Source organism: Prorops nasuta, unplaced genomic scaffold (assembly GCF_024137725.1).
Source record: "Prorops nasuta isolate Cenicafe-Biocafe unplaced genomic scaffold, Cenicafe_Pnas_1.2 PNAS00015, whole genome shotgun sequence".
Lineage (NCBI taxonomy): Eukaryota > Metazoa > Arthropoda > Insecta > Hymenoptera > Bethylidae > Prorops > Prorops nasuta.
Genome location: NW_027116812.1, coordinates 4,996,377 through 5,020,413, shown reverse-complemented (window position 1 = coordinate 5,020,413; position 24,037 = coordinate 4,996,377). Strand labels below are relative to the sequence as shown.

The window sequence follows — 24,037 nt, the reverse complement described above, 5'->3', positions numbered from 1 at the left end:
GGCGCCAGCCAGCGACAATAATAGATGGAACGGCTAGCACGAATCAATTAAGCGTAGTTGACGCAGCGAAACCAAAGCGTCATTAACGATGCAAGCTAATGCGTAACGCTTTTACAGATCGATTTGCTTTGGCTCGTTTCGAAAATCATTCAGTAAATACTCGCCTTTCTCTCTCCATCTCTCCAATTCAACACTCGTCATCTTTCGCTATTTAAACTTACGATATCGAGGTGCAGTCAACCCTTTTCATCATTTATTATTTCCACTTACAGTGTTTAACTGGTAGCTTCGATAAAATTGACTCGATCAAACGCTCATGATTAAAGCATCCTATCCATGGTGCATTCCACTCGGATCAGTAAAAATACCTAAGTTACTTGGTACCTGCCAATATAGTAATAGAAATTACATTCGCTATTCATGATTCATTTACATGCAGTTTATCGGAATAAAAGTCTATTTTTGCAGAAATTGAGATTACTCGAACGGTTATTTGCACGCGAGAAAATGCCACATGTTTCCCTATCAACGGACAGCGCGAATTCTACGTGACGCGAATTGGCTTTTCCACTGTAAAACGTATTTGAAAGTGGATCCGGTGATTCGCGCCAGCTTACACCGTTCGGTAGGCATCTTATTCTTCGTAAGCCGGCCATCGTTTCCTGTTTACCGGGGAATACCTCAATTCCATTTCACGAGAAGCAGTAGTAGCCGCAGCAGCAGTAGCAGTAGCAGTAGCTAGTAGCAGTAGCATCGAAATTCGATCGATCGGGAAAAGTTGCGTGGGCGTCGATTTCCACTGACCCGAATCCCTCGAGTTGAAACTGTGGGAGCAAGAGAGAAAGAGAGAAGAGGGGGGGGGGGGGGGTAGGTTGGCACAAGCGAAGAATAAACGGAAGATGCAGGATGATCACCCATCCGCATATCGATTTTCTGACAGGCAAATGTGTTATTCATGGAAAAGGAAAGTACCACGTCGTGAAAACACTGGGCTGATCTGGGAGATCGCGATACGGGCCCATTTGAATCCCAGTGCATGGTAGTACTCGATGCCATAGTCATCCTCCTCCATCGACAAACGCATCTAGATCCTTCCTGGTAGTCGCCAAAACGACAAAATGAAATTCAATTTAAATTGGTTTTATGAAAATTCTTTGCACTATGGAAATTGAATGAGCAAAATTAATTTTTCCCAGTGTAGAGCACGCTTTTCGGCCATGATAAAGGAGGTATTTTCTTCCAGTTGGAAAAATTGTTTTACAACCGGGCTTATCCGTCCGGAAAATTCCTCTGGTGTTTGAGGACACGGCGATATAGCGTCAAAGCGGGATATTCTCGCGCGCAAGAGCGTCGTCGTAGCCTTTTGAAATTGAAATGTGTATAAATCAGCGGACTGGACAGGCATGACTGAGCGTAATGAAATTAGTAACAGCTGTAATGAAATTGCAGTCATTACAGAAAAATTCTTTAACGCTTTTCAGACGAAGCCCGACTTCCGGGGACGCGCGCACGGCAGTAACAACGGTCGCGATAAATTTGGCGCGAGAAGGAATTCTAGGAAAATGTTTTCCACTTTGCAGAAAGCTCCTTCCAGTTGAAAAAGCGTGGAAGCTCCGAATAATCCGTGTGAAATTCTTGCGCGCTCAATCCGTGTGTGTTTAAGCCTAGGGCATGCCGCGTCAAAGGATATCCGTAAAAGCTTCCCCTTTCCAAATTAAAAGACTCAAAACCTGACTCGCCGTGTGCTAATTTAAAGTTTTAATTACGCTGATGTGAACGCGCTTCTTTTTCTCCGCGATACGACACGGTGCAGCGACGCGGTGGGAGCTGCGAACAGAAGCAGCTCCAGCTCCTAAATCCGAGAAAGCTGATAATGCTTAAAGAGGATCTTTGAATACCTGCGCCGGATAGAACGAAGGCTGCTTAATTCCTTTGGGTAATTAGCGTGTCCGTAAGTAGCAGCGAAAATGGGTCGAGTTATCCTCTGCAACCCTTCGTCATATTCCCATAGTGCATCCAGCTTACTTATGCAACTATCGCTTGCCACATGCATGAATATGACCTCGAGTACCTACCTGACGAAACGCTAAGTAAGTGTTTTACAATTTCTGCTAATTCAATCGGATTACTTGACGAGTTTCTCGAAAACCGATTAAAATGTGGTGTCTCTGGTAATAAGCTTTACATGCTTTCCACAAGAACCAGTGGAAATTGGAAAAAACCTTATTCCCGTCATATCCTATAATCAACTTTAATTTTACACTAAAGTACAATTAATGAGAAAAGAGATATACAAGTGTATAGTGTGGTGTATATACTGTAGCCCCTGAATAATTCTCGTGATTCATCCGAGACGCTCTTGTATCTTAAAATGAATTTCAGAAATATAAATAAGAGTGCGAAGGGTGCGCTTCTATTTTTGCGTTCATTAAATTAAAATGGCGCAAAGCGAGCCGATAGCATCAGTGCATAAATAAAGGTCTAAATTTAAATCTCTCCCTCTCTCTCTCTCTCTCTCTCTCTCTCTCTCTTTCTTTCTCTCTCTCTCTTTCTCTAGTTCTGATCCTGGCAGTAGAGTCCCGCGGCACTGAAAAGGTGGGAAGGATAGATTAGTCAGCTGCGTTGGGTCGGGGGGCAAAGCTGCACGACAGCTCGATAAGGGCACTCAGTGCTCCGTTGTTGGCGTTGCCGTTGCCGTTGCCGTTGCCATTGCGGCGTACGGTGTCGTTGCAGCGGCACAATTTAGATTTCATTACGAAACTAAACTGCAGCTATCTTAATGACGCTCCGCTAACCGGTTAAATATGGTCGAGCCGGCTCCAAGTATTCGTCGAGTTACGAGGTACTTTGGTCCGGGTCTATGGTTTGAGCAGCCTTAATTTATTAAGACTCGCTAAACTAATGTTTGTAAATGTATAGCGGTTCTCCGTAATCGATTACCCCATCGCATTCTCACTATAGCAGCGCGAATCTCTTAAAGCCGTAAGATTCTTTGAATAATAGTACTTTTGTGCTATTTTACTAAATACCTATTTTTCGCTTATCGCTGTATATATAGTTGCATACGGGGTTAGCTAGAGAAACGCTTGTTCTCCTTCACCGCTGCTGCTTCTCCATTAATTAAACACAGCGGTCTAGTCGTAAAAACTATTAGATTGAGGTGAATTGCGTTTAAAGGGATTCCAAGTTAGTTTTTGTTAGCGCGGCTTTGAGCGGAAGTAGCTCTAAATTTCGGGAGGATCGCTAGGTGGGCTCCGTGGTAAATTAAGGGCCGCGCGTAAGAGATGGCTCTGGACATCCCCAATGGCGGTAATAACACTAACTTCTCGTCAGCCTTCGTCGAGAAACCCCTCGAAGGATTCTCTTTCCCCAGCATGCTGGTATTTCGGACGAGCCATCTTACGCGCCACCTCTAAGATACCATTTGCAGAACAAAAGGAAGAATAATGCCATCGTTTGCAGAAAGACCCTTTTCCCAGTCTGCAATTCGAGGCCCCTCTAGCATAAAGATTTTAAGCGGCCAAAACTCACAGCTAACAGTTTCTTACTTCAAATGCCACTGCGCAAAAATATCTATGAGAAGCTGACTATTAAAGGAATGGACTAACATTAGCTATATACGAGTCTTAATACAAGATAAGATATACGCACCTCTGTGGATATAGTTATACCGACTTTACAAGTTTTTTCAACAAACATACAAAGTGCAATTAAAAGTCGTCAACTGAATAGGAATCTTTGCGACAATCATACTCTAAAGCTAAGAATAGTTGGTTAAATAATTCCCACAAAAGTCCCATATCTCAAGATAAGACATTGTTTGTTATTTTTTGTTTTGTTTTTGAAGAGAGAGAGAGAAAGAAAGAAAAGGGTAATAGATTGGGGAAAAGGATCAGTGAAGGAGATTTGAAAGCTACGATAAGCAAAGCTAGCAAATGGGTTAGTGACAAAGGAAAACCTGGAACATCGGTTCGATTGCAACGAAACGGAATTCGAATTTCTATCGCCGACATGCAAGGCTATTCCTGATGGAAAGATCGGGTGGGGGGTTCCTTGCTCGTGATCCGGCATAATGCGAGTGCAATTTGGTGAATGGAGTTAATTCAATAGAGGCCCTTGAGCACGCCTCCGTCTCTCGGTGAGACTCTTCTGGTTTTGGCGAACGGTTAGCCCCAGTGTGTCAGAGATACGCTTCTGCGCCGCTCGTCCTCCGTCCATTTAGCCCTGACGCACACAAATCCTCCGACTCCTCGCTCCGAATGAGAATTCGACCTCCAATAATAAACCCATTCAACGCTGAATATACTTTTAATAAAGCTGTTTTATCCTGTTACACGCGCGCGTCTTCTTTAACGATGTCCAGAGCTCTCGAGAAAAATAAGGTAAAAACGTGAAAACTTAAAACTCTTTATACAAACAGATAATTTGATGACCAATGTTTAAAAAGACGATTAAAATTTTGTTCAATTACTTCCTATGAAGTTTCTACTCCGATTCCAATACGATGCAATAAAGCGAAGTAGAGCTGTACAGGTGGCTGGCGTAACAATACAAGAAACGAGTGAGCCGCGAGCGAGCACCGTTGTTTTTTTTTTCCAGGTTCACGGTTCATCAAGGTTTTCTTCGTCGCTCGCAATGTCGTTTGCTGAAAACGAAGAAGGAAGAGCCAAGCGAAGGGTGGTGGTTGGGTGGAAAACTGACCGTTCCAACGGGCATTACGTACTACAGCCACGAGTAAACGGACGATAAATCCAGAGCACGGTAAATAAAAGGAGAAACTGTGTAGAGGTAAGAAAGACTAGAGGGGAGTACCAAACGTTTCCTTCGTCGCACAATGCGACTCGTTACAGGCTCCCCCCCCCCCTCCCCTTCCCACTTTCTCTCTTTCTCTTCGTCTTCTTCCGCTTTCCTCTCTACCCTTAACCCAGCTCCCCTTCCACGTGTTCACCGACGGCCAATCGAGAATCGTGCCGACGATCAAATTGAATTTCCGACATCCACTTCCTACCCCCGGCACCAGTGCCACTCAAGGGGACAGCGGAAGAGGACTGGACTGCATCGAATGTTCGCTCAAGGACCGCGCCGCTCCCCTTTAATATAAGCCACGCGATAATCCATGCGTCGCTCAATTTTTAGTCGGCCTGCGCTCGTCCACCGCTGATAACGAGTTTCCCTTGTGCCAGTTTTCAGTCGGAAAACATTTTCCCCCGATCATAATTCCTTGCAAAATCAAATATTTCCGAATATAACCGTGCTTCCCAATATTCGTCCGGTGAGAATAAAGGCCCATTGGAGAGCAGAGGCTCTGGTCGGAGGTTCTTTTATCGCGCTTTGCTTCCCTTCGGAGGTCTCGAAAAAGCTTAACTACTAATGAGAACGGCCTTTAATTAATGAAAAAGAAGAAAAAATAGTGGATAGGAAAAATAAAAACGGTTTACGTAGGTTCGACACGGCTATGGAGAGGGTTCGTTGGATATCCTGAAGTCGGAGAGTTGTCGGCCTTCTGCATTCTTTGGGTCCAGCATAATAGGTTAGAGAGAGAGAGAGAATGAGAAGGGGAGGTGGGAGAGGTACGACGAGACAGGCTCATTAAAATAAACTGCATTATTTTCCATTGGGAGAAGAAAAAAGGCATTCGGCCAGAGCTTTTACCAACAAACACAACTGTAGCGTTTACATGAAAGTCGCGAATCGTCCAGGTTTCGCTTTTTTCCCTCGGCGATGAATGGAACTAACGGGCTTTGTTAACGTTGTTACGGCCAGTAGACTACGCTATTGTTTTCCTACTTGCCGCCAGCATACCAACACAATCCAAGAATTTCTCTTTATCCCCCGTTCTTGATCTTCCCAAACGATCCTTACTTTTTATCATTTTAATCTCACCCACCTCTCTTCATCATCTTTTTCATTACAGTCGGAATGACCCAATTTCCACCTGATAATGGATGATCGTGTTCGAGATGAGAACGTTATAGTACTCAGACACGGGATCACTTATGGTGTCCTGGGACGTTATATGATCTGTCTGGTTCATCCCAAACATCCCAGACACTGCCCACCACCTTCGCTATGAATAACAATGTCGATAATACGTCCTAACCACGTATGTACCTCCTAATTAACGTTCCCCGTATGCCCTCGCCAACCATCAAGATTATGGTGTATATGCATAAAATACTTTATTCAAAAAGCATTCGATACATTTAATTTCCAACGGTTCATTACTCATTTTCAATAAGCGTTTAAATGCCTTTAGTCGCTGCAAGATAGCAACGGTATTATTTATTTGCTACAATGCTTTGGACAAAGCCCGTTAATCCCATTGGCGGCAGGGAAAAAGGTAAACGAGCAACTGTCAACGAGTTCCATAGTCTGAATATGCGGGCGATTGTTTTCGATGATCGACGATTTTTTTTTCGGTATTCAAGGGTCAACTCGTGCATCAATTGGCTTTCGACAGAAATGACGCAACCGTGAAAGCTACTGTACGTGCACGGAACAGCTGATATACGAACTGTTGGAGGTATTAGGTGATTTCAATAGAGCTTAATATCCACTATTAAACTGGCGTTGCACAGTTTGCTTCTTTTTGAATTCGCGCGAGAAGAGTACGTGTGAGAAAAAAGTGGTATTGGTCGATTGAGAGAGGCCAGTGTGTACATATATAGGGGAAGGAGGAATAATATTTTCAAAACTCGCCAGTCGCGTAATACAGTTATAATTATTGCAGGCAGGACGTGGTATTAGTTTAACGAACGAGCAGAATGCAGATTACTCATAAAGTTTTGGCATTTCCCACGAGGAATTAACGAAGCATAGTTAGGACCAAGAGGACACGGGCATACGGTCATGATACTCCGGTGTACCGTAAGTAGTCGCACAATTCGACTTGAAAACGATCGTCCTGACACCTGTAAGGCCATCGTCGAGTTAACGGCTTGCATCTATCGTGAATAGGGATTTATGACGAAATGGATGTCATGCGATGACATTTCCCTACTCTCCCCCCCCCCCCCCTCCCTCCACGTGCTTCCATTAAACAAGGAAGCCTTCGTTGCGCGCGGTATTGCTGACCCACTTTCGGCTAAGCTTTTAACGTCTCCAGAATTAATTGCTCCATTGCCGCGTAATGCCTCATCCTGTCTCCTTACGAAAAAATACTCGCTCTGTAATGGTAAACCAGAGGGATTGCCACTAAGCGCGCAATGATAAGTTGAGAGCTGCGCGGATGGCGATACAACGTACACGTGAGATTCTTATCGAGAGTGTATTGCTGCTTAAAAGTTGTAGATAGATTCGGATATATATACGAGCACCAGTATTCTGTGTGGAAGGAGAAGGCTCGATTAGCGGCGTCAATCGCGTTGCGAGTGAAAGATCGGACAATGGCGATTGGAGGCGACCCAGATTGAACTTGCTGCACTCCTGGTGAATTGGAGTGTAAGCCGGTGAGTGGCGTGCATTTGAAATGGCGTGCAAAGCTCGACTGCGAAGACCGTGCTGCAAGATGACCCTGGGATTCGGCGCAGTTTCGACGGGCATGAGATATCGCATTATTCCCGACTGAATGGGGTAAATCAGGCGCTCTCGTAGAGTTCCAACGTTGAATCGCCAGCGACACCGTATCGCTGATGTTGGCAGAGCGAGAGAGAGAGAGAGAGAGGGAGGGAGTGTTATAGAAGGAGGGGGTGGTGGAGGATGATGGTGGTTGCTGCTGCCTGCGATGGCTGCCGCCGCCGACGCCGCCTTGGGAATTCAATTATACCGACGGAACAATGGCACTCGCGCCGGTAATGAAGCGACCTTCGTTCACCCCTTTATCAGATTACGCGGTATTTACTGTAGAATATTAAAAAATGAGTAATGAGATTTCGCCTGAACGTCCGATGGCCCCGAATGAAAGGGCTCCAGGCCTATATATAAATATATATATAGTTACAGTCGGTGTCTGTATTTTGAAAGACGCTGATGGATGTGCTAGATTTTTTGCTTTCAGGATACACCATGAAATTACGGGATACAGTGTGTGGCGTAGGTTCTACGTGTAAATATCGATGACGAGACGAGATGAGACGAGCGGGACAGAATAAAGGCTGGAATAAACACGGAGGAGGGCTCTGATCGCCCCCTTTGCTTGGCGAGCTTCGTAATTGCGTTTAAGGGACGGAAAGCTCGCAGAGCAGGGTGGTGTGGGTTTTAGCTTGGTCGGCCGGTCATGCATTCAGATACGCGGAATGGATTCTACCGATAACCTCTTTAAAACTGGTTAAATTCATTATTCAGCCTATTTCAGACTTGTATGTGAACTTTGGACCCCTGGGACGAGTTCTTGGTATCGCTGGTCGGGGGAGCTCTTTAATATTTTCACCGCGGGTAAAGAAAATTTTCATGTACTGTACTATATAAGTAAGACGGAAAGTAGGTTATTCCAAAGGCAAAGTTTAATTCGTCGCATCGAATCCCTACAAACAAAGCGGTCGGCGCTTAATAATCGCGAGCCGCGGAAGAAAACTTGTGCTCCCCGAGCTACTTGAGATTTATATAAATTCCAAAGAAACGCCGTTTCTGACAAATATTTTTAGTATGCATCGCGCAAGTTTCTGGCCATTATGCCATACTCGCAGGAGCATAGAATAGTTCTTTAACTAGCCGGGGCGCGCATTGTGTGAAATATAGGCAAGATATTCCGAACTCGTTAGCGGGAAATCCGGACGGCTGGTTGTGGAAGGGAGGAGGAGGAAGAGGACAAAAGAATGCGAGACCGAGCCATTTGGTTGAGCTTCCTCCTTTGTGCAATGGCGAAAATAGGAAATTGAAATTAACATAGGAATTGGAGTAAGGACGCGGAGGTCCGGCGGCGCGGTTCCTCGTTAATATGGATCCAGCTAACGATCGGACTAATTTGTAAGGTTGCCACGGATTGGCCAGAGAAAAGGACGGCATCGGAGGGACAAAGCTGCGCGGAAGGCGGATCTGCGCCTCGCTTCCGGACCGCATGGCTTCTCCTCTACTCCAATTTGCATGTGAATACCAAAAAGATGCCTGCCGTATCCGCTGACCTCATCTCCACTCGCTGGACAGGTATGAGCGGATAAGGTCGCGCGTCAAACGCTTCAACCATTAACGGACAAAGACTGCGGGACCGAGGAAAAAATATATATATATATATATATATATATATATATATATATAGATTTTAACCTACCATTCATTCTGACGGATGAAAAAAATCCCCAAAAAAACTACCACCTCTCCGCGATATAAATCATGCACCAATACACGTGTATGGAGAATCTTATTCCACCACATGGAGAGAAAAACAATTTGATGGTCAGCAGCTGAGACCGAACGTATACGTAACTTGTTTTCAGCAATGGAGCTTTATTTTAATGGGATTCTCCAAGTTATTTTGAAACTTGAATTGGAGGGAGAGATTGAAGCGCGCTCCGAGCGTTTTGACCGTCGATTAGACGATCCGTACACGTCGATGTCAAGTCGTTTTCCCTCGTTAAGGGATTCCATGGCGGGAAACGTGTGGACTGCGAAGTAGTCGCGAGCGTTTTCGCGCTTCACGACCGCAGCGAGCCGAGTTTCAAGTTGCCATTCGGAGCACGTAGATTGCTAACCTAACTTGTTTAGCGGTCTTAGCGGTATTTGATTAGTTGAGTGAATTTCCGAACTGTTTCAGAGCTCCTCGCGGACGAAAGGGCTGTCACGAGATCGGTCGGGGACAAACCTTCGTTGGGTTGGGTGCGAGCTCACACAGATCAACAAATACGACAATATGTATGCCTACGTGGGTCCTCGATGTATCAATATCGATTTTCACCGTTTTACAAGTTAGGGGAGAGGGAGACGAACGTAAACAATTTATGGAGTATAGAAAAAATAGGATTAATTTAAAAAAGAACAAGCTATGTGCCACTAAACATTCTACGTATAGCTAAAAAAAAAATATTTATTTATCGATAGCTACAAAAGATGGCTATAGAAAACCTTTGTATAAAAATTAATATTTGCTTCTTCTTGAACGTCACTTTTTTCTGAGACCATGGACTACTTAAGCGTTTTATTACACATCTTATTCTTCTTTTGTTTCATCAAATATTGAACAAAACCAAGTAAACTGAATTTTATTCTTTTTCTTTTCCTTGCCTCCTTTAATGATTATTTCTAAAAAGAGAGCATGTAATTATAGTATCTTTCTGAATTATTTGTTTATTTCGAGAACCCGATGAAGCAGGCTTTGAATTTCTTGATACTGACTTGTAATATATATTATTTAAACATTTTTAAATAATGAAACAATCAGATTTTACACTTTGGTTGATAAATGTTTCAGCTATTCATAATCTTAGTACATTAACTTTCTGGTGTTGCAATAACAAAAATCTTGTTACTTGCTCCAGAGCGGTAAGATTCTGTATTTATTCTTTATTAAAAATTATATTAGTGCTATATGACCAAAAACAAATTTTGTTTATTCACAACAATACTGGTAACGCTTGATGAAACAATTGAAATGGTAGACTCCTATATTTATGCATTACACATGTAATCCAATTAAAGCAATAATGTTCTAAATTACTAAGCTATCCTCTATATGATAGAAAAGCTGATAGCATTGACTCACCTTGAGAGTAGTTCATGTCCTTCTCTCATGTACCTCGATGGTCACTCCTTATCGGAGTCTCTTTTACTGCAGGAATAGCCTGAACACCTGAAACATTAAAAATGTAAGAATACTTTTAGAGAATAAGTTTGTAGATATTGGAAAATCTATAATGATGACAGAAACGATATGGTATAGGATCGTGCGAAATAAATACTATAGATTGAAAGTGAGTTTGCTATAGTTGGCAAGTGGTAAATTAGTTTGGCAAAACTATTCGGTATAATCTGCAACCACTCCGATAGCGAACAAGCCAGACATCCCCATCGCTAGGACATCCGAGAGCTAGGTCGTTCAGGTCGGAAACATTTGAGAGACGCGGTCAGTCGCCTTTCTTAATGGCTATCGGAATGTCGTCTAATTAAACCGAAATATCGATTTTGTACTGGTCGCTGCGGATAACAGGATCGACCACACGTACGCACAGCCCTCGCGGATTCCTATCCTGGCATTCGCATCGTCCACCCACGTGGAAACATTCCAGAATGTCCTATCACCTGCTTTATATGACATCTACGACTACGGATAAGGGTTTTCCATTCGATAGGAGCTAATTAGTCGCAAATCCAATTATTTCCTATCGCTTCTTGTCTAAAATCAAAAAATTTAATAATAGGAGACGAGAGAGATTTTCTCTTATCCAATTTACCTTTCTGATAGATTTTTTGTCGTCGATCAGAGGAGATTGGGCTTTCACGGAATATATATATATACATGTGTGGTACTTTTGAACGGGGCAATGGGCAGTGGCCGTACAGGCGAACGTTGGTGGTCGTTAAGGCTGATTGGGAGGAAATATAGGCGACTGGGGCTTATTGGTTAACTAAGCCAATAGCACCGCAAACTGCGTGTCCATCTGGCGAGTTAATTAGCAACTTACTATACGAAATGGAGCGCCATGCTTCTAATAACTGTACGTATCGGCGCGCGCGTTTTATTCGATACGACCGAAGTGCCATGGCGCGTGGTTGTAATTGCGTTGCTGATTTATACGGCTGGTAGAGCCACGTTCGGGACCGGCCTTCATGCGTGAAGTTTAACGGAGCCTTAAAAGGACGAACTACCCGCCCGGGTCTGATTATGTTACGGGAAACTCGCTAGCTCGTGCGATATCGCACTGCCAATAGTTATTAGCCGACTTTGTTCCAGGGAATTGCCAGGGAAATTGCGGAGCGTCCAAATCGAATGCGCTCGTCCAACTTTAACTTCCCAAGTTTTTCATCGTTTATTGTCCCAACGAAAAGCCCCTAAAATTCTTACTCTCTCCACTCCACTTGCCCAGCATACTGCGGAGGAAAAAATCTCCAAGCTATATCGTAAAATATGGATTTCCACAAGTTTCTCCGTTCTTAAAGTTATAGCCAATCTCGAGTGGTATATTAGTCTCGAGGGTGAAATGGGAAACAAGTCGAGAGTATCCCCAAAAAGACAATTAGTGGAGAGTGGTCCTGTGCAAATATCAGTCGAGGCAAAGACACTCTTTGGTACTGCGATCGAAGAAAGCATCGTGGGGGAAGTGGGAAATGGTGAAAATAATCGGATAATGACAGGGGAGCTGGATTGAATGGGAGAAACGGGAAAATAAGAGAAAGAGAAAAGACACTCGCGAATGGGATTCGATACGCTTAAGATAAATTGCTACGGGGTGGATTATGAAAGAAATATATAGTATACGGTATACGGGTTGGGTTGGTTTCGATGGGTCATTCGTTTGGAAATAATAACAACTATCTGTGCCATTGCATTCGGTTCATCGGTGGCAAAAAAATGTTTCGTGCTGCAAATTGATTTCGGAGCAAACGCACGTAATTCCTTTAAACTGCTTATCGTTTCATAAATATATTTATATCGCTCAATACCATTTCCATTTCTTTTTTTTTTTTTTTTTTTACTATAATCACAATTTCCAAGGATTATCATATGATTAATATCGAATCGAAGATTCTCGTGGCAATACTGTAGAGCTAAAAGGGTTTCGGGTATTCGTATTTAGAGTATGAAAAGTTAGGGCCATTGGTTGCAAGTATGTTTTGGGCTTGTAGCTGTACCCACACGGTCGGTACGCGTGGAAAAATTGAATTATCATAAAGGAATTGCGGCCGAATATTTCGTCCTGTTCTATTGAATGCCAACGAGTCGTTGAGAAGGCATCGATAGCTTTTCCAATATCCCTACAAGGGGTCTGCATGGGCTGGCAGGGGTTGACCGGAGCTTCAACGTGGAGGGTAGTACGTGCATCAAGAATATTAAGAATCGAGACTACCGGCGCATAACCATACCTGACGGACTCTCGTGTGTAGAGGCATCAGAAATCTACTATAAAAAGGGAAATTGAAAAAAGAGGATAAATCGAGCAAGCCTCATCCTTTGAACCCTTTGTGATGCCGAGTGCCCAGAGCGGCGCTTCTGCGAGATGATAACATTTCCACACTGAGGTCAGGAGCGAAAGTAACGAGAAATAGGTACTCGAAAGTGAAACGTCCTCACCGAAGATTGTGAATCAAGCTTTTCTCATAACGTTGGATATAAATTTTCGTTTGTATTACTTATTATATGATAATAAACGAAGGTCCCTTTGTGACGAGACAACAATATTTCTCTACTTATTGCTGTCAGTTACTCGGCCATAACGTCCTTTAAGGAAATTTTATAACAATTAGACTGATAAGTATACTTTGATTAAACAGCTTTGTGATATTATTAAAGCACCGTAGTTTGAACTCGATAAGTCTATCCAGTCTATTCGTAATAGTTAATTAGTAGCTGACAGCTCTCTAATCGACAACAAATCTGTTGGCTGATCAATCTTGCACAAATCTACAGCAGCAGTTTCAGCAATGAAACGCATCGTGACAGGAAAGTTCGGCTGAGCAGGGCGAACGATGATGGATTCGACGCAACGTGCATCCCTTTCCGCGACACCCCCGGAGGAGCTGACTTATATATCCTATGTACAACGAGGATGAACTTCGTCTACGTGACATTTGCCTTGACTCGATACAGCCTCCTGCTTGTATACGATTCGACGGTTCAAACATTTATTTTACTGCTGCTTTAAAGAACTTTCAACTTGTAACTACCACGTCACGACTAATCGACAAATCGCCATTAAGAAAATAATCCCTTAGCGTAAAATTTGTCTGACAGAGAGAGAGAGAGAGAGAGAGAGAGAGAGAGAGAGAGTGAGCGCAAGGTTGATTGATCTGTGTCAAGTTTTTTATTCTCGACTAATATATGCAATAAACAGAATAATTGGATTTGGGTTTTATTTATCGACTCGTGTATTTCCAAGGGGTATTCATTGCTGGGAAAGGTATACGTGTCAGAATTCCGAAGTTTCAAAATGAAATTACGAATTATGAGGGTAGGAGTGGGTGACAGGGGTTGGTTTACCAAAAGCTTTACGAGTCACAGTTACTGTGCTTGGTAAGGAGACGGAGACTTCGAAGGGGCTTGCTTTCGAAACGACCTTTAATCCCCGTTTCTTTCGCCAGCGAAAAACTCTCACCCCCCTCCCCCTCCTCTCGCACCACTCTCTTCGAGCAGTCTCTGGGAAACTTTCTCGAAACTTTAAGCAGCCCTCCAAAGACACGATCCTGTTGAAAAGTATTGTGTCATTTTAAAGTCAATCCTATTGATCCATGTGATTTTTCGCGATATGCGAATATTTTTTAAATATATACAATTTTTTGTAACTTTGACAAATTTTTCTTCGCCAATACATATTGCTTGGAAAAATGGAGAGCGGCGCTGTCGTTCAAGCATGCCGTTTGACAGGGGTGGTCGTTAGATCAATGCGGCAACATCAAGCGAGTATTAACCTGGAACGAGCGTATAATATCCGTGTCGAGGATTTGATGCCAGCAAGCATCGTATGGCACTTACTGGCATACAGGTTGCCGGATATTGAGCTCGCATTATATGTGCTTTTGTCGTCGTTAAAATTAAGCGATGTATCGATATGCGGGTACTCCTCCCCTATCCCTCCGTATAAACAAAATTAATCAACCGGTAAATAAATATCTTCAACTATTTATTCTGACAAAATAATCGTACGCTATCCATTCTACACCATCCAACGATTATTATTATACTTTTAACTTCGTAAATAACAACCGATTATAGAACATCGAAAATACTTCTGACGCTCGATTTTAATTATTCAACGAGAAAAATTGTCAGGCAAATTTTCACCATGAATCCCCCGCCAATAATATTCGGAACAATTTTTTTTTTATAAGGTACATTTTACGAAGTGTTATTACCAATTCTCTCCATCTGACGGAACAATCTTATTTTGGAGCTGTACAGACGCAAGCGGCGAGCACCATGAAGACGAGAATTAAAAGCGCCGGATGATTCTATTAATTTCGAGACGATAAAACGATTAGCGATCCTAATGGAACGGAAGATATCTGAGTGGGAGGGGGGGGGGGGGTGACCTTCGGAGAATTTCATCCAGGCCTGCTTCCAGAATCGTATAAAGTTCAATGCTGGACGAATTATATAAGGGTCTCTCGTGACCGACTCTGGATAGAATGAGAACAATCGGGAAAAGCTCGAGAGAAAAGTCGGCACTTTATTATTTCCACGAGTCCTATCTATATTCTGTACAAACTATCTTAGTAACTACGTGATAAATCCTCTCAAAAATGACTAAAATTAAATTAATCCTCTCCGTGGAAAGAGCAAAGCAGTAAACTTTATAATGTTTCGATAAATATATATGGCCACTTTAAAAACCCGTTTTCAATTGGAATCGTAGTTTTCGTATAGATTACAAATATAATATTGATAGAACAACGGGAGGAAAAGGGGAGGAAAAAATATTTGGGGCTTTAAAAGAGATATTTTAATGGAAATTCGTTTCATGCTTTTATGTATCGCTGCATTGGTCGGCATTCCATATTGCTACAGTTTTATCGAGGCGTTATTATATATAGCAACAGAATGTTAACTAGATGAGCGAGAGATTTGGGCAAACGATTGGGGTTCGCCACGGATGCAGCTTTATTATCTCATCCTGTTTGAGGGCGCGTGGGGGTGTAGGATAGGCGCACCTGATTAAGAATGCACCCTTCTCGGTGTCCATGGCCTGCGTTAGCTTGGGGCTGGTGACATTAATAGCGACTACAGCCTCGTATTCAGCCCCACCCCGCGCTCCCCACTTCACCCGCATCTTATATTTAATTCAACGTCGCTGCTAATTCACTCCAACGGATATTCAATCATACCGAAATTCGTTTGCCATGCTACCCCCCATTGTGGAATCTCATTTGCACACGCCAAATCTAGTCCTATGTCGCTCTTAATTCTTCTAAAACCTCCAAAATCAAACAAGCATTTCTTTGGCGTTAAAACATTTAATTAAATATATATATATATATATAAACTTGTGTTAAATATATTGGTCGTAGAAAGAGCAACAATGATATAATACACGAGTGGCTGAAATCATATATTACTCGATCAGTGTTTTAAATTATTCGCTCGTTTTGTTCCATAGATTGAAAGCGCGGAATACGTAATGCCTTGTGTAATGCAGATACTTTTATTACATCCAACGCAACTCGACTTCATAATTACGTGTATCATAACAGAATAAATGTTTATTACGTTGATTTCATGTTAGCGTGAAAATTAGAGTATTACACGAATCGTACAAATGGGTTTTTTAATTTTACATACATCTATGCTCCCCATAAAACTGGTAATATAAAATATGTACTGTGAATGATGTATGTAACTTTTGTAAGTACTTCTTGTACATAGTGGGTCGTTGATTGACTATAGAATCTATATACGAATATATATGCCCAGCACATGATATTCAGGGGACATCCTCAACATTTTCACTGAACAGGTGGATTTCCTCGGAGTATTCTAAGGTTCTCCTGAGAATATTTGTCTTATTGGCGATATAATCAGGTGTAACAAATATATATTTTCCCTACACAAAACATTCATATTTTTGCTGGATCACCTATAGTATACGTCATTTAAAATTTATGCTTTATTGAAACAAATTTTGCTTAATTGTTATTAAATAAATCTATGTTTACCAGGGTGTATTTAACGAAGGAGGAGCAGAATAGGTAGAAGATAATAGGAAAAGCATGGGGATGCTTTTACGAGAAACATTCACTGTATCCGACTGTATGAACAAAGCGTAATTAGTGATTAAGTAGGAAGGTCCAGTAAACGGAGGAGAATGAGGAAGAAACAGATAGAGAGAGAGAGAGAGAGAAGCGATCGCGTAATCGCTAGTTAGTGTTTAGCGAAAACCTGGTTACGTAAGGTAATCGAACGGATGTATATGTAAACTTTGAAAAAAATAAAAATAATTACAAGGGGAAGTGGGGTATAATGAAGTGATTTATTTAAACCTATCCAACGCAAACTACTGACACTTTTGAAAAGTTTAATATTTAGAATAGCTATAAATTGTACAATACATTATGTCATGATGAGGAGAAGCTAGACAGAATTCTTTCATTGGGTCAGTGACATTTTTCTGTACAACACTTTTTGGCGCAGGAAATGATACTTTTGCGAGCAATTTCACGTGGATTGGCCTCGCACGCCTCCACTCATCCACCCTCCGCGTGCAATCAAGCAGAGAAACATATCGCGCCAGGTATATTGCGACAGTTTCAGCAGCCGAGCACAATACTGTGTCCATCTCGTGTAGAAATGGTAGTCGATATTTTTCATCCTGAGATTATTGTTCTGGACGTGGTACGGGAAGACCCTAAAACTGCTGGATCGTCACGTAATATTTCTGCATGCAAAATACCTTGTTTATTTCTCTTCATGAATAATTTGTCTCCCTCCTGTCGTCATCGATTATCCCGACTCCTTGAAATTTTTTGAAATCTGGATATTTCCCTGTTACTTTCTTTCATTATTTATTCAGGTCCAAGAGCTGGTGGCTTATGACGTGCAGTATTTGCTATAGCACAAACGTGGCATGTTTCATTTAAGGTAAATGGTTGCATTTTTAGCAAATGCTTCGTCCCGATATCTGGCTCGTACAGTGATTTTCAAGCTGTCGAGAGGGTGGAGAGAGCTAGCGAGGCATTGGGTAGAATACTAATTCGGAATCGCAGATTTACAGGTTCTTAATTTCGCTGCGAGTTTTATAAATCGGCCAACGTGGCGCGGACGGTGCCGAAGCGGAGAAACGCTCGCGTAGTCCTCGACGGGAATACTAATCGCGCTCAGTTGGAATAATAAAAATCCCAGTGAGAGCCGGTGTAAGGGGTACTTTTCTTCCTACGAGTTTGCATCTGCAAATTTCACGATTTGCTGCTGTCCTTTTTCTCCCTGACAAAAAGTATCACGCATCATTGACGAAGAAACAAGTGTTTACCGAATGTTGTCAAAACTTTACAGGATAAAGTAGGTTAGACATCACGGAGCATATATAGGCGTGAGAAAATATTTGTCCCCATAACCATATATAATAGATATCAATTTTTTTAGAACATTTTGGAAACTGCTTCATTTTTTCATTCAGAAATATTTTATAAAAATATCTGACATTTTGTGTGTACACGAGAACAGATAAAAAAAATTGTTTCATTCTAATTCTGCTATATATATATATACCCTATATATATAGTTATAAAATATAAACATGATGGTACCAAATTATCGGTTGTGCAAAGCTCCTATAAATTATTTGTCTGAATTTTGGAATATTTTTAATACCCCCACGGTGCATCGCAGTTTTATCCTTTCAGGTACATTATCCCAAGGACGTAGTTTCTCATGAACGTTATCGGGCAATTTGCAAGGCATCGTCGGGACAGACACGATAGGAGTCGAGAGTAAAACTGTCGCGAAATAAGAGAGAGAGAGAGAAAGAGAGAGCGTGCGATAAGGCAGCTTTACACTTTATTATCTTTTAAAGATGAGGAAAAAGCGGAAAGGAGGCTGAATCTTGTTGGCAGCTGCGTCTCCAGAAGTCTCGGCACGTCGTCCTTGAATAGCCTGACGCGAGACAGTGCAAGACAACCGCTGGGGAAATCTGGCTCTTGATGATCCAGGCCGCCCAGGATCTCTGTCCGGCAGCATGCACAACTTCATTCAAACCTATAAAGACTTCCATCAGCCGTGCTTTACTGCATTTCATCCCTTTACTCGTAAAAAAAAAACTCTAATCGCAAATTTTCCCTTTATTGGAATGCAGCCTGAGGAGTGAAAAAATTGAACGGAGCTTTAGCATATTACCCGAAGGCAGATAAAAATTTCATATAAATTGCCGATGGAGGGGATACTCTGAAAAGCATCATAAAATCGCCAATTCATTTTCCTTCTTAATAAAAGTACCATCCTATTTCCCTCGATGTTATTTCTACAAGAGAGGAAAAATGACGGGGATAAAAAACCGTAAAGCTTTTAGTATCTTATTTTTCCAATATTTTCGCAGAATATCATCTGCAAAGTTGGAGAATAGTGCAGGGCGAGAGCAGCAGGGAAGCAAGTATGATGCATCGTGAAAAGCATCAGAGGGATGTATAGCCGAGTATATATATATATATAGCTGGGTGATTAATGGTTTGGAAAAAAGAAGGGGAGGATAATTAATTTCGAGAGAAATAAAGCGTAATTCGAAAATTTCTAACCTAAGGTATCCTGCTGCTGCGCGCTTTTATTCTGCATGCTTTGGCCGCAGCGAGGCTTAAGCGGAAGGTTTGTGTTTCCGCGAATTTCCAGGGAATTTCAGGCCGACGTATTAATTAAAGGCCGACCCTTATGGCACCTGCAAGCTCTGCCTTAAAGTACCGCAGCGCGCGGTCTAGCGAGTTTTACCTCTCAGATTTCAAGTGACCAGACACCGGCTAATTATTCAGGCAGCATTGATCAAATTAAAAGCTCGAGATATCTGCTCTCTTGTATAGAAAATCAAGAAAGTATATCCAGGAGATTTTTGGCAAAACCCAGGAGAGCACTCGAGATTTCCGATAATTAAGATTCGCCGAGCTCGCATCAGACACAATAAAGAGGTGTGTATTGCAAGAGGACGCGTAGCAGGTGGACGCTCGGAGATTCAGCATGAGAGAAGTAACAGAGGATAGCTGTTTGGCGAATTCGGTGCTCGGATTTCACGCAGACAGACGCGGGGTTTAGTGCGCCATGGGGCTAATTATTCAAGCGGCATCCCTCGTGGCAGGAGAGAGTCACGCGAGGGTACGCGTGGATGCTGCAAACGTCGGTGCTATATGGGGGGTAAGGGCCGGGGGGAGGGGAAGAGGGAAAGGATTTCAGGGAGCATCATCCATCACGGGGTAACGTACGCATGTAGCACCGCGAGTGGCCTGAAATAATTGAGCAAGCGCGGAGAAATCGTTCCTCCCGTAACCCCGGGTAACCAGAACTTCTTCGGCAGCCAAGATTATCAGGCTGCGGATGAAATTATCCGAGCGAACGAGGATTACCCTACGGACGCTAATTTATCATTGGGAATAACTAACAGGTCGCTTATTATTCCGCCAATAAGCATAATGCGCTTCCGTTCCAATCGTTATAGTATTATATAGGTATATAAATGTATTAGAGGTTAGGTGCTAATTATTATCGTGGAAGCGAGAATGACAGAATTTTTCCCGACCGGACTATACCGGTTGCTTATTTATACTGTATATATACATAAGACGATGACTTATACATTTGGCAAAATATATAACGATCGAAACAATAAGCAGCAGACGGTGACAATTGGTGGCAGTAGCCATTACCGAAGCGAAAAGTTTCGAGTGAAATTCGAAGCGATACTTGCAGGAAAACGTAGTGGGGCGTAGCGGGACTCGAGATAAACGCGGTATCTTCGCAAATACGAGCCGGCGGGACTGGGAGTAATTTCTATCTACTAGGCGGAAGGTACCAAGCCGCGAACTGTTTCCAATTTAACGAGGTAACTCGATATTACCCCGTCCCAGGTAACGCACTTGGTGCCCATGAACGAGATTGGTAAAGTTTTCGCACGGAAAGTAATGTTTATGAATAGATCCGGCCGGCTGCGGCTTTACCAAGGCTCCATGCCATGTTTCTTCGGTTATCGGTAAGATAGTCTTCTAAAACCATGCACCGTGCGCGCTCTAGCTAGCTTCTTCCCCCTCCCCCCATATTTTTTCTCTCAAAGCCAAACTTCTTACCATGCGAAATCGCTCCCCAATAATACATCCTGTAAACAAGCTCTCGCCAACCGTTTTCACTTTCTCCGCACGTTCGTAAATAATAATCCCGTGTGCTGCTTCTATTTCCACGTAAATATAAATCTTTCTCGGATAAATAATGCGATGGGTGATTTATATGTTTTATACCGGGGAATTCGATAAAAATGTTCGAGTGATAAATTTCGGCGCATAAACGTCAAGATTAATTTCCACACGCTACATTTCGCGAATCAATATCAAGATCCGTGCATCCGATACATTTGAGTAAAATAATTTAGCGCGTCAATTCGGCTGTAGCTTTACACCCTACTTTATTCCTCCGGCCTCGGTGTAGCAGAGTGTAGCCCTCTCGCATTCGGGGGAACGTTTCAGGCGAGCGGGAGCGCACAGTACATTTAGCATAGCATTGAAGAAAAGATAAAGTTCGGCAAGAGGCTACATCGCTGGCTGATTCGTAGGGCGCTCAGCGGTATCATGGATCCCTTTGCGCCCTTTTTCACGCGCGTATATTGCCGAGAATTGAATTGCACAGACGCTGAGTGCAGTTCTTCAGCGGATCCATACGTCTGATGGGGAGGGGGGTGGGGGCAGAGGCTTTCGGGTCGCACTTTGCAATTTCCATGCGTATCCAGCCTCTTAACGACGGATTTCTTCCATTCCTCCTCCACCCCTGCTAGGATTCCCATTGATTTCGAACCCCACCCACCCCAACCCCCCGCCACCACCAACGACCTACTGGCGCGGAAAATTAAAACCCCGATTGGCTCCGGGAGAAGGGACACCCTCGACGCCACGTCCTTTTAAAATTAATAAAAAAGAAACACCATCAGGGGATAAAGAAATTCTTCAGACTCGGCTATATATATATATATATATATATATATAAAGTAAAGCGACCTGTGGAGAACACTTTGATCGCTAAACTTTTCTATTTACTTTTGCTTTTCTTCATCTCAAAATACCGGACAGTGTTTCTCTTTCGGTGTATACTATATATACAGAAGTGGCGTAACCCGAAACTGTGCGGCGTATTCGCATGCTAAGCTAACCGTGGACCCTCGGACCTCCCGCGAATGTATCCTCTTCCATATAGCGCGTTCCTATACACTCCCGGATCGAGTATCCCTTCGAGGAAATTTTTGATGAGAATGCTGCAATGTAGACACCGAAAGAGCTGTCCGACGGATGCACAGTGTTTGCTCCATTAATTGCCATACGAGATTGATCAATTTATCTTAAATTATATATATATGCTTGTAACGTCGTCGGTCGATCACGATTATAACGGCATATACATATTCGCGTTAAAAATTTGTCGAGGATGTTACAGCTGATGGCTCTAACGGTTTTAGATGAGTGGCTTGTTGGTGAACGAGATTAATCGTGGAAATAAGTTAAGATAAGCCCGGTAATTCGCGTCGGGACGAGGCTCTCCTTCGTTTGGCCGCTTTTGCTGCGTTGCTGCGAAGAAATCTATCCACGACCGTGAGGACTTATTGCGCTGTAACTCAGCGTCCTGGCGGCGTAATCCTTTAGCACGTAGAGCAACGGACGAGAAAAAATGCTTGGTCTGAAAGGGTTCGTTAGCGTCCAAACGACTCGTTAGTGGGTTTAGTGGCGCGATCGGTCTCGTGGCTGGACAAATCGGCTCGTGAAATAAATCATGAGTCGATCGCTCCCAGAGAGTCCTCCGAAAGAAGGAACCGGAACAATGAGGTAGTTAAATATTTACGATCCGCATAAGCTGTCACTCCGGCTGCTCGCAATATTCCACGCTCGTTTATATCGCGCGCGGTCAAAAAATCATCGCTCGATCGTTCCTTCCATCTATATTATCTGCCAACTGTACTATTTCTGCTATATTATCCCTTCCCAGCTATATATATATATAGGCGTATATTTTACTATTATACATATATATATATATATACTCTCGCAACTCTTTATCGCTCTTCCTTTGAAACACTATATATACCGTATATATAGTATCATTAATATTGTTACCGGTGAAAATAGTTGCGGCACGTTTCCAGAAGGATTCGACCTCGTTTGGAAATTGCTCGAGTTCTCCCAGGTTATACGAGGGCCGATCGTCGATCCATTTTCGCAATGGGAAAATCGCGCCGAGAGAGAATAGGAATCGATCGTAAATAGAGCCGTTGCGAAGCAAGCAGACACCGGCAACTGGCAGACCCCTCGAGATTTGCATGAAATTGAGCCATTGCAGTTTCTCGGGGCCTGCAGCCTAGCTATATTCATCCGGAGTTCGCGCGAGCGGCAGAGCCCCCTTCGATCGGCCTTCTCCAATCGCGCTTCGAGATCTATCGGCGAGCTCCTCCATCCTGAAAGCTCTTCGAGAAATCCACCAAGCTCCCTCCCCATCCTTTCCAAACCGCTTCGGCTCCTATTCTTTCCTTCGATTCATTATTTCAATACTATTCTTTTGTTTTTCCATCTCTCATTGCCCTTTACTATATATATATATATATACATATAGTATACTATCGTACTTGCTCCGCGAGACTCGAGAAACACAATTACGTAGGCAAGAAAGCCGATATACATTTAGGCTTATAGCCGAAGACTCGACCAACTCCCAGGATTCCGTTTTGCTAGGACTAAGGTATAATACGGGTGAATGCATTATCCCTCTGTTCGGACATCGTGTAAGTGTAATTAACATGGGCCGTCTCATAACGAGGACGATGTACGCAGTCACACTAACGAAAGCAAATTAGCTCGTTTGTGCCAGTTTAGCTTTGCCTCCTTGCTTCGGCACCCTTCCCTGTTTGCGGTCAAGAATGCAAATTTGTCCACCTCGTGTCGTCTACCTCCCGGACGTAAAATTCAAACGAATTTCTGCGGAAGATTCAGTCGTCCATCCACGTCAATTTCCCTCTAAATCACTTACACTTTCTGTCCAATTTCGCTCCTCACATTTCCCCCATTTTCACCATCAGCACGCTTTTCCTACGATGCAAGTGGCAATTTTCCGTTCAAAGGCGTCCTTCGCGTTATACTTTATATTTACGCCACGTAATTATTTAATCCTACTTTTTATCTCGCACTTTCACTTGTGTAGATTATATATATATATATATATATGTATATTAGATCTCTCGTAGTTTGCAGAAAATGTGCAATTTCTAGTAGTTTTGGATATATTCTTATTCCGAAGAAGTGA

The 24,037-nt window shown here is 42.8% G+C and overlaps 1 protein-coding gene across 1 annotated transcript in view; it reads right to left on the bottom strand.

Annotated features, from left to right (window-relative positions):
* Ten-m (teneurin transmembrane protein Ten-m) overlaps nt 1-24,037 on the bottom strand; it is a 388,572-nt gene that overhangs the window by 296,989 nt on the left and 67,546 nt on the right. Inside the window, exon 2 of the mRNA XM_066736568.1 lies at nt 10,634-10,720. Within this exon, the coding sequence (XP_066592665.1) occupies nt 10,634-10,649 (16 nt within the window). The 5' untranslated portion in view covers nt 10,650-10,720. The remainder of the gene's footprint in view (nt 1-10,633; nt 10,721-24,037) is intronic.